This window comes from Equus przewalskii, chromosome 11, assembly GCF_037783145.1.
Source record: "Equus przewalskii isolate Varuska chromosome 11, EquPr2, whole genome shotgun sequence".
In the NCBI taxonomy this organism is placed as follows: Eukaryota; Metazoa; Chordata; class Mammalia; order Perissodactyla; family Equidae; genus Equus; species Equus przewalskii.
In genome coordinates, this window is record NC_091841.1 from 21,303,241 (window position 1) to 21,315,078 (window position 11,838).

At 39.4% G+C, this 11,838-nt stretch overlaps 1 protein-coding gene across 1 annotated transcript; it reads right to left on the reverse strand.

The window, feature by feature from the left end:
- On the reverse strand, positions 1 to 11,838 carry TCN1 (transcobalamin 1). The gene is made up of 9 exons (XM_070564017.1): positions 11,675 to 11,838; positions 9,172 to 9,351; positions 8,173 to 8,313; positions 6,925 to 7,080; positions 5,516 to 5,697; positions 3,201 to 3,390; positions 1,714 to 1,894; positions 393 to 511; positions 1 to 228 (listed from the first exon to the last, which is right to left on the reverse strand). The coding sequence occupies exons 1-9, from the start codon at positions 11,751 to 11,753 to the stop codon at positions 167 to 169; spliced, it is 1,290 nt and encodes a 429-aa protein (XP_070420118.1). The 5' UTR covers positions 11,754 to 11,838; the 3' UTR covers positions 1 to 166.

Genomic DNA, 11,838 nt, shown 5'->3' on the forward strand with positions numbered 1-11,838 from the left:
TTTTTGTATAGTTGTTGATATTTTATTGAACATGTAAAGAGAGAAGGGGAGGTTATTGATTCTCCTATTAGGATTGAGATAAATGAAAAGGAAGGCACGAGGCCAATTTTCAGATGGAATTTCCACTGCAAAAGGATTAGATACAGCTGAGGAAGCTTCGATTTTATTAGTATGTGCTCCAACGAACTTCCAGATTTTCTCCATCATGAACAACATAACTACCAACTCCTGGAAAGGAAGAACGAGAGGTGGGTCAAAGATCACCGAATCACCAAATACTAGATATCACTCTCCCAACTCCTTGGCACGTTCCCCACAAAAGCTCATACGCTCACATCTGAAAGCTTTGGGCATCTTCACTCTGTGGGGCTTTTTGGTGTACTCTCCCTTACCTTGGCTCAATGGTTTGCCCTCACTCAGAAGTTGCCAGTAGGTTCTGTCATTGTTGTTGGCCTTTAGGCCCTGAACAGAGGTGATGTAGGGGCCCCATGAGCTCTCCTCCACTGTGAAACTGTGGGGACAGTGAACAGGTTACAGAAACTTACAATTTTCAAAGGCAATCCTCTATGGGCATTTCTCAAACTTCAATGTACCTAAGAATCACTTGAACATATTACCAAAAAAATGCAGATTTCCTGGTCCTATCCTAGATACTTTGATTCCATAGGTCTGGGCTGGGACCAGGAATCTGCACATTTTATTAACACTCTGGGTGGTTCTGATGAGGCAGTCCACCGTCCACGCTAAATTAGAGAAACGATGCCCATGGTTTCTGCCCCCGCCTCCCTCCATAGCAGACACTTCTCAGTCAACAACTTCTAATCTTCTATCCCAAGATGGTTGAAGACTCTAAAGCAGTAGAAGAAAATGTTCACTTCGTGTCCTAGAGGCATCATAAGTTAGTAGCTTTCTCTTAGGAAAAAGGAATAGGAAAGAATAATTAATATTTCATGTGTTTATTAAAAGGTGACGTGGTCAATGTCTCTTTCACATTCTTTAGTAACATTACCTTCCTGGGAGCACTTGAGAGCAGTCTTTATAGTACATTTATATCACACACACACATACACACACACACACATTTTCACATATATGATTTTTTCTAACATCTTACATCGTAGGATTAGACACAATAAACAATTATCAATTAGGTTTAAGGAGCTAAATAAACCATATTTTTCGGAGGCAAAGTCAATTTTAATATTTGACTGCTCTAGGCCAGAGAACCTTAATCTAGGGTTCCATGGATCTCCTGAAAGGGTGTGGGGGGGATGCATGGAGAGGCTTCCAGGTATTTTTGAAACCTCTGATTTAAATGCCAAGTTTGTGTATATGTTCATTTTTCTGGGCTGAGCATCCCACTCATCTGATTTTCAAAGGGGTCAGTGATTCAAAAATAGTTAAGAACCACTGTTCTAGACACAAACTGTCAATACAAGAGAATCTATTTATTGAAATAGCTTTACTGACAGAAGAGAGATTCCTGGGACTTATTCACCCATTAAGTGAATATTAATTTAGTACCTACTATGTGCTAGAAGATGAACAGTCTCACCTCCTTTATTTAACCCCTGCCACGAGAAGTAGATGGATAGCAAAAGTCCTGATTAAGAAGTGTTTTAAATGTCCTTCGTATTCAGGTGCAGATATAGTCTTACTGAGTCATTCAGAGTCACACCAAATACCTTAACCTTAGGTTATACCCTGACATACCGAAATATAGTTTCATTTTTTTCCCGAGCTGCTTCCATCACATTTAGGAAGACAGAACCATTTAGCACGGCGACGTTGGTGGAATATGTTCTATTGATTTTCACAGAGTAATGGACTAAGATATTTGAGGGTGAGTTAGTATATCTCTCAGATGTAGGCTTAGGAGTGGGACTGTTGAAATCTGGCAGAGACAGAAAAGCAAAGAAGAATTATTATTCAGAATAATACAAATGATGTTACAGTTTGCACACCTATACACCCCCTATCCGAGGACTCCTTTCCTTTATGCAGAGGAGGATTTGCTACAAGGAGAAAGTATCATCCATCAAAGGGCAGATCTCTTATATGACTAAAGCAGAAATTAAAACCAGAGACTTACCGGCTTGTGAATGCTCCTGTCCAGCTCAACTCCCAGCCGTTTAAGCAATTCTGTTGCCCCATTTCCCATTTCTCACAGAGGCTCCTTTTTGGCTTTGGCACAGCATACAATAATGATTCCCTTTTTTTTTTTTTTTTTTGCCTTTTTATTTCTTAACATTTATTGAAAACATATTAAGTGCTAGGCACTGTACTAATCATTATCTGTGGATTATCTCATCCGGTCCTTACAAGAATCTAAGTTAGATACTGTAATCATTCACATTTCTTACATTAGGGAACTGATGTTTAGAGGCTAAACATTTTGTCCAAGGTCTGTAAACCTGTAAGTGGCTGAACCAGGAAATGAAGGAGATAGAAGGAATAGCTCCTTTCCTTATACCTTCTTGCAAAATCAGTTGTTGGAATAAATGAGTTGTGCTGCAATTTTCTTATAATACTGCCATATTCCTTCCACACTGATGTCTTATATCCCTGAGGGATCACTCATTGAGCATAATGGAAAGTCAAAGACACTATGCTTTGTTTAGGGTGGGAATTATGCTCAGAACATCTGTGTCCAGCAATCAGAAAACCTCCCATTGGAGATAGACATCATTTACTCAAGCCTACCTTGTTTATCAATGTTTGAACCAAGAACACCATCTACTACCCTGTTAAGAACAAATCCTCAGGGGGCCGGCTCCGTGGCCAAGTGGTTAAGTTCGCGCGCTCAGCTGCAGTGGCCCAGGGTTCGGATCCTGGGTGCAGACATGGCACTGCTCGTCAGGCCACGTTGAGGCGGCGTCCCACATCCCACAACTAGAAGGACCTGCAACTAAGATATACAACTATGTACTGGGGGGGGGGGGTGGTTGGGAAATAAAGCAGAAAAAAAAAAAAAAAAGGTTGGCAACAATTGTTAGCCCAGGTGACAATCCTTAAAAAAAAAAAAGAACAAATCCTCAGGTAGTTATAGTCTTTGATGACCTACGGAGGGCTGAGTTCTGTCTGGGAACTGATATGCTTTAGAGGTTTATATGGTCACTTTTGGTCCCTAAGACACCTAAATCTCACACGCTTTGGGCATTATGCTGAAAGGCAGAACAGTTTGCTCTTTAGTGTTATACCTGGATCACTGACACAGGGAGAATCTTTGTTAATATCCAAGTAGGTCTTTCCCACCAGGGCAGGTAAGATCTGGGCTGCAGCAATTGGAATACTGAATGCTCCTTGAGAAATTTCTTTGAACACTGTGTCCAGAGTTTGTTGGCAATTCCATTCATTTTTGTTGTAATATTCTGATGAGACAAAGAGAGCCTAATGAGAGAGAGAGAATGAATGAGAGAAACTTCAAATAAGGGGAAAGCCTACATCTAAGTAATTCAGTAAATACTTATTGAGCATTGACTACATATAAGGCACCTTAGACCACTAAGATACCTTTCCTTTCATCAAGAAATGTATAAACTAGTTTGGGTGGGCAAATTTCTTAATAACACAAACTATAACAGCTCCAATGAGAATAGACTTTCTCTACTGTATTCACTTGTGTCTACAATACTGGAACAACACTGTCATAGGGAAGGTACTCAAGAAATATCATTAACAGACAAACTATTATAAAAGGAGCCCCTAAGATGAATGCTATAAGAGAAGCATCTAGTGGCACGGACTTTCAAAAGAAGAAAAGCTCTAAACACTATGTGAGGCTGAGGAAAGGCTTGGTGGAGAAGGTGTACTTGATAATATGATGGCATTTCAGGAGGTGATATAAGGAGAGGAGCACTATACCTAGAGGGAACAGCATGACCAAAGGTGCTAAAGTAGGAATGGCCAGGGTATGGCCTGGCCATGATGAGAGTATCTGTATTTTAGCAAAATGCCCAGAGGATTTCTCCTGGCCTGGGAGGACTGGTGTCCAGGGAGCACTCAGGACAATGTGGAAGAGCAGGCTGGAAAGGAGGTTGGTTGACGGTTGAATTTCAGTGAGGTGTCTGACATTGTTTGCTTGACAATGGGGAGTCTAATGGGTTCTTGAACAGAAACTATCCAGGCAGCAGATGTAAACTGGATTGAAAGGGCAGAATTACGGGGTAGGAAAAGTTAGGAAGGTACTAGAGTGAGCCAGGCAAGGACTAAAATAGGCTGGACTTGAACATATTGCTCTGTAGTTTCCCAGGAAAGAACAATCTCCACTTTTCATCTTTTCTCAAAGATTCTTAAAGTTACCCAAGTAGTTAACAAGCATTTGCAGTATACTTAAAAAAATTAAACTTATTACACCTCTTAGAAACTGTCTTTCGGGTGAGAAGCTCCCAAGCCTGCTGTGAATTAATATCACCTGTAGGCTTTTAAACAAGACCAAGGCCTATGCTCCACCCGTAAATTTCTGTATTAACTGGCTAGTGTGGGGCCTAAACATTAGTGTTTTCTAAAATCTTCTCCAGATGATTAAATGTGCAGCCAGAATGGCAAATGACTGTTTTATAGTAGGTTCAAACTTAGCAAAGCTGACAACATGAACAGTTACAACAAGACAAACAACATTATGCTTGACCCCTGCTTGCATCACCAGCTTCATCTTGTAATTTTTCCCAAGGAGCCTATGCTGATGATGCCAAACACCTTGACTTTCCTAAAATATATAGTGTTCTTTTGTGCCTTTGGTCTGTGTCCTTGCTGTCCTTTCTCCCTTTGAAGGTCCTCTCACCCGGAGTCAGCCTGGCAAACCCCTGTTCCTACTAAAAAATCAGTAAAAATTTTTTTCTGTAGACCTTGACCTCTTCTTGTGTCTATTAGAGTTGAGTAAATCAGAGAGTAAATGCGTGAATAAAGTCCCAGGCTTCAAGGAACATACGCACGACAGTGCAGGTCCTGAGTGTGAGTTTTGAAACCACCTGTTTAGGTCTCATCTCCGTCTGCATCAATTTCTGGCTTTGTAATATTAGGCAAGTTACCAATACTCCATGACTTATGTTCTTATTCTAGGAAATGCAGGTAGCGACTCTTTCCTCATTGAGTAGTTGTGTGCATTAATGAGTTAATGTCAATACATACTAGCTGCTGTTATTGCCACTACCACTTATTACTTCCACAACAGTAATCTAATTTGGGAGGTAAGTTGAAAGCACAAAACAGTGCTATATGGTAAAGTGTGAAATTGCATGTGATAGAACAACAAGGTAGGTTGAAGCAGGCTCTAGAATTTCCTGAAGAAATTGTACTCAGGAAAAACTTCATAGAAGCATTGGATATGGCAAGGTAAAGATTGAAGGTGAGGAGAATACATTTCATGCAGGGGAGGGGAATCACATGAGTAAAATCACAGTTAGTCCAGCAAACAGAATGGACAATAAGATCTTAGGAGGCCAATAAGAAAGGATAAAGATACTGCTTTCTTCCGTGACTCCCTTCTCTGTCTCCTGTTTATCCTCTGACTTACCTGCATAGCTTCTCCTGTACTAAATTTGTTTCCAATGAGACCATTTTCTTTTTTCTCAGACAGAATCTTTTTTACTAGTGACTTTTTATGCTTTTTGATATGATTTAAATACTCTCCATCTGTTTCAATCTGCCCTTTCCTCTCCACACAGGTCAGAGCCAGGACAGCCATTGCACCAGTATCTGTCAAGAAAAAACATTAGTCATAGGGTGACCAACCATTCCAATTTGTCCTAGACTGAGTGGTTTCCTGGTATGTGGGAATTTCTGTGCTAAAAGAGGAACAGATCTGGGCAAGCTGGGATGGTTGGTCATCAGATATAGCAATCATCTCTCCAGCACTAACTGCTCAAATATTTCAAGATTCCTTTTTTAGGTTGAGTAGCCATGTACCTTGTACTCACTAACTCACATCGTGGTTGTAGAAACATATGGACTTGTAGGTGCACATACATGGACAATCTTCTACTTTTACTTCTTGGTTGTTTGATTTTCTCATTTTTTTCATCTTTCAGCCATGTTGTCAAAGGAATTGAGAAAACTCAGGATGATACACCAAACAAAATATGTCTTTGTTAGGTTTTAAGGTTTCTATTAGACTGATTAGAAAATAGCACTTAAGAGAATTTCCCTTAAGAACTTCCCTTGGAAGAAGGAAGGATAAGATCTATTTTTTTTCTGGCTCATTACTTGGTTCCCCTCGTGTTCCTAGACATGGTGCTTCCCATCTCTCACAGAAAAAGGAGTATGATAAATTTCACATTTTCCTTACTATCCAGAGATACTGAATGGTGATTTTCTTTGAGCTTCTTGAAGAAAGATGAGCTTGCGTATCTGGATTAATACTAGCTGTCTAGAAGGGACTTCTTTTTTGGATGTGTAAGCTGGCACACTGGAATATTTCTACTCCTTCTCCATTGTGAATACACACTTTGTTGATCAAAATATTGGGCCTTGTCACTGCAGAGGTTGTGTCGTTCAAGTAAAACCACACATACAAATGGTCTCAATAAATTAGAGAAAGAGGAAGGGTTAAGATAAGTGAATTCCACTGAATTTCCTTTCTCTAATATTTATATTTCCTAAAATGTCTTATATGAAGATTTCCATGATCCATCCTCATTTTAAGATGGGAAAATTAAAATCAAGTGTTAATATCCATTGAATATATAACTCAAAGAAGAGGTGAGGTAGGAACCAGGTCTTTCTACCATACTACACATCTAGGAAAAGGCTTAAATGCCACCCAATATCCATTCTTTTCAAAAAGAAAATTCTCTTCTGAGGAGACTAGGGTAAAGAGGATATAAAAAAAAGAAATCTAAGTATTTATTGGTAGAAAAACTGAAGGGGCAAGACCAACTGGTAACCGTGGCTTCTATACCAAAGGAATTGGGTTTAATGACTCACCTACTGAGAACTGACCACTAAAATAATAGTTTTTATTTTCAGGATTGAAGAGTTCAGCAACTTGGCGGATTGAGTAGTTTCCATTGAACAGACACAAGGCCAAAACATCCAGGCTCAGCTGGTAGTAGTTGGTCAGTGGAGTGCAATTGTGTGCTCCTGGCAGAGAGAAAATGAATACCTTACATATGGAAGTGGTACTGGAGTAATACATTTTCAACCTCTTCCTACTTACTTTATTCCTATTTCTTAACATTGAAAGAGAGGTAAGTAATAGAGGGAGATTACTCATAGAATCAGCAAACCTGAGAAATTTAAAGACTCTTAAGGGCCACCAAATTCAACTCAACACCTTTCATTTTATAACTGAGGAAACCCAGCACCAAAGAGGTTAAAATACTAGACCAATATTCAGATGGTTACAGAGTTAGCACTAGAACACAGACTTCCTACCTCTTGCACTTTCAATAGTAGTATGTTGAAACTATAAGTAGAATCCTGGGTTGGAGGCCATCTCAAAGGAAGATAGTATTGGAGAGACGTAGTGAATAATAGGGCAAATACTGGATGGGAGTTGAAATAACAACAATGTTACCTCACTAGAAGCCATCATGGTCAATCTATTTTTCTCAGTGATAAAGTACTTTGGCCATCTTAGTTCTTATACAGTCATGCATCACTTAATCACAGGGATGCTTTCTGAGAAATGTGTTGTTAGGTGATCTTGTCATTGTGAAAACATTATAGAGTGTACTTACACAAACCTAGATGGCGTAGCCTACTACACACCTAGGCTTTATGGTACTAATTTTATGGGACTGTCGTCGTATATGTGGTCGGTCATTGACTGAAACTTTGTAATGCAGTGCCTAACTGCATTATTATTGGATGCTTTAGTACTTATGACATGGTGTCTTGCATTGTTCAGCTATTTCTGGTGTTATTCATTATTTGTCTAATACGCAAGCTCCTGGAAGAATAGAGAACTGTGTCCTACATGTTTTTGTGTGTTTGTGTGTGTCCATTATCATTTGTAAAATAGTGCTTGACATAGGGTCAATGCTCAGTTGAACAAATTTGAAAAAATTTAAGATGCGTGTTGAAAGAAGGAAGAAGGGAAAGTGATCTGCAAAGACATAGCAGGATGAATGGAATGAAGAGGAGAAGGAAAGAGTGGAGGGAAACTTCATACAGTTTTGAATCAGTTGAGAAGACATGATTGGCCAGGGTCTCTGAACAGTTGGTTCTCACCCATATTTTCAACTTCTGCTTGGAATTTTGTTTCCAGCTGGCTGACCAGATTGTTATCATATATAAATCTTTCATCAGGGTTTTGACATTCTCCCAAAGCCAATATAATCAAGGCAACTTGTCCTGAAGTTAAATCTGAGCCTGAAAAGAAAAGTATTCGAGTTTAATAATGTACATGCTTATGACTCTTTTGGTCTCTGTCTTCTTTGTGACTTATATTGCCTGCCACTTCTTTCTTCTGTTCCACTCTATACTAATATTTTATTGTTCCCTTCTTTATCTCCAAAGCAGAGCCTTTTCTAGCAGTACTGTATAAATGCAAGCTAGATCTTAGTCTCTTTCCCATGAAATCATGGATCTTTTTGGAATCATGCAATCCTTATAAAAATGAAAAAAGAAGAAAATAAATAATAAAGCCTTGTGATTTTCTCTCTTTGTGGGTGCCATCTCATCAGGTTAGTAATAACTGACTTGTATGTTCTATGTCATAGAATATCAAAATTCTTGGGCTTCTCACAATTCTTCCAATAGTATTGTTAGTTAGGTAGGGGTGGCTGTATTTACCCCGTATATTAATTAGAAGTTGAGAGTCAGTATTGCCATGAAAGACTCAAGGTGGAGCCTGGACTCAAACCCACATCTCTATTGCCCTGTGGTTGCCTCTTTATTGTCAGCTTTCTTAGTTGTGGTCCACATCCCTGTCAGCTAGCTTATATAATATTAACAAATTAATAAATAAGACTCTATAATTTCTTTTGATTTTCTTTGGGACCTCTTGAAGGAAAACAGTTTTTAGGACCCAAAGAAGTAAGGCCTAGCTCTAGAGTAAGGGGCAGTGGATGGATGTTTTGAGGCACCTTTCTGTCACCCCAAGTTTTATGCAGCTGGAATAGATGTAACAAGGATACTTTAAACCCACAATTTTTAGGACTCACTGGAGATAATCTTTATAGATAGGAAAGTCTTTTCCTAAATCTTTCAGAGAACATGGGCACTCACTTCTGCTTTTCACATTCTCTTCGATTTGTTGGATCAGCCGTTGTTCTGTATCTTGTTTCTGGATCCCAACAAGTCTGAGGGACAACAGGACATTGGAAGCTTGGATTCCTCTGGTATATTTTGAACTGATCATTGTGCTTATCAGAGGTTGCAGACGGAAGTAGTTTTCTTTGCTTACCTCTGTTGCAGGGGAGGGAAGAGATAAGAAACACACACTCAGAAAATGTTAAGGTGAGGAACAGGGGTAATAGTAAAATATTTAGTAACAGACATGGCACAGAGATAGACCGATCCAGGTGTCACTGGCTATGTTTCTGGAACAACACAAAGGTGAGTCTGGAGCCCCTGCTATACCAGGTATAACTCCTTTACCACCCAGCATGGAAGTATTTCAATATTTTCACGACTGCTTCAACCTTACCATTGTGTACTGGCAGAATTTCAGTCCTGCCTAGAAGATCTAGTATCATTCCCTAATTTTGAATATGAAGCCTAGAGAGGGTGTCCTTAAAGAAATTTCAGTAATCCGAGACTTAACTGAGACTAGAATACACGTTTTCTGACTCCCAGTCCGTAGCCCTTTCTACTTCCTGGATCCAGTTCTTTCCTTCTTCATCTTCTTCTAACTCAATTGGGCTAATACTGAAGGAGAGAAGGCAAAATTCTATGTTACATTGGTGATTGACCCCAAAGCTGAATTGTATGATTGCCCAACTGGCCAGACATCAAGATCATTATTCAGCAGTATGCACCCTATGGAAAAGCCTCCAGTTTTAGTCTATAACATGTCCAAATCCCAGGGGAAAGGATCGAGGGAGTCACATTATTCTGTGGAAGTAAAAAGAGAATCCAGAGACCCCCCCCCCCCCAAGAACTGGAAGAGAATAAGAGTAGTTAGTTACCACTTAAAACATACTTTGTCCATAATCCCACGAAAATCCTACCCATCTCCAGATTATCTTATGGGTTAGTGGAATAGTGAGAAGAACATGAGCCCTGGGTTCAGCTTGACCTTGGCTGGATTCTGTGCTCCGTAACATATGACTGTGGGTAAGTTATGTAACCTTCCTGATCTTTGGTTTCCTCATTTGAAAATTGTGGATATTAGTACCTATTTCATAAATATTGCACAAGAAATCACTTACTAAAGTGTAAAATGCTGTACATATGATTACTTCTAGCTCAACTGGTGTTTCTATCACTATACTTAGAGAATCTAGGAAATGTGATTTACCTTGCCCACCTTTATTCACTTTAAGAGAGAAAGTCAAGAAAATCTGAATTGAGTGATTGTAGAAAGGTCATGGTTTTTTACAGGCACAATTGGACAATTGTGAGTTGTCCCTGAGATTTTTTGGAAGCATCCAGTTCAGCAGATTTTTTTGGCACCGAAACATACATTTTAGTTCCTGGTCAACAACTCAAATTAGCTTCCTTGACCACTAACAACAAAGTTAATTATTTTGTACAATGAACTGGACTTCAAATCCTCCATAGAGACCCCCTCTTATTAGGATCCAACAGAGGAAATAACATGCAGGAATAAAAATTAGAGTTGGCAGATTCTGTGTTTTAGCTTTATGAATACAAGTCTTTCTGCTGTGGTGTTGATCTCTTCTTGTAGGCTACGGAGTTCTAGGAAGATGTAGTCACAGATGGTACCACATAGTCATCTTTAGACTGGTTTGAAGCTTCATTCCAGGATAAAGACTTACAAAAGAGAAATCATGCACATGACAGCCACATCAGACTTCAAGAAATCACCTGCTTCAATACCCTTCCCCAATTATCTTCCACTTATGGATGAAGCTAAAAATATTCAGAAACATTGGATCATTCAGCTACTAAGGAATCAGACTAGACCTGAACTCAGTTTTTCTTTTCCATATTTAGTATTTTTCATAGAATCACACAATCTCTGGAGCCTACACCCAGAAGAGAGATGATGAAGCTTGTACCCATGTCCTGTGGGGAAAGTGGAAGGGAGGGAGATGTGTAGCTTGGAACATCTAAATGCGATAGTCACAAGACAGCAGTCTTCATTATTTGAAAGAGATTATCAGCATAATTTTTTTCTGTGTAGTTACAAGTGGTAACCCAGAATATCCTGGGTTGTTCTGGGTTGAACTTCAGAATAATGGATTGCATCTCAAAATCAAAAGATAACTTTCCATGATCTTGAAAAATTCCTGGGATCATGAATTCTCTATCACTGAAAAGGAACAAGAATAGACATTTACTTGGTAAGGTTGCTGTAGTAGAGAGGATTTGAGCATAGGAAGAACAGTTAGTCAAGTTAACATTGAATCTATGATCCCTCTTAAAACAACACCTTGTGGAACTTTCCTCACCATCTCCTGCCATCCTTTACATTACTAATAGAGTCTGACCACATATGGAACTGGAATAGGGTCTTTCCTTAGTTAACTCTACACAAAGTCCTCTGTCAGTAGCCTTCAGGAGACTATCACAGTACAGTAATTTTAGCTCAAAGCATACTCACCACAGATCTCACATAGTTGGCTTGGAATAAGAGAAAACAACAGAAGCCCCACTAGGGGCAGCTGGTGTGATTGTCTCATCTCTCCAACAATGTACTGGAATGGTGAGGGCTTGGCTGGCTTATGTATTAGGTGATGGACAGAGGGTAATAAGAGCTCCTCCTTT

Coding starts and splice junctions, on each gene's coding strand:
- TCN1 (XM_070564017.1), bottom strand. CDS start 11,753: ATGAGACAATCACACCAGCTGCCCCTAGTGGGGCTTCTGTTGTTTTCT. Junction 9,352..11,674: donor CCAACTATGTGAGATCTGTG/GTGAGTATGCTT, acceptor CCCCTGCAACAG/AGGTAAGCAAAGAAAACTAC. Junction 5,698..6,924: donor TAGTGGTCAGTTCTCAGTAG/GTGAGTCATTAA, acceptor TTTTCTTGACAG/ATACTGGTGCAATGGCTGTC.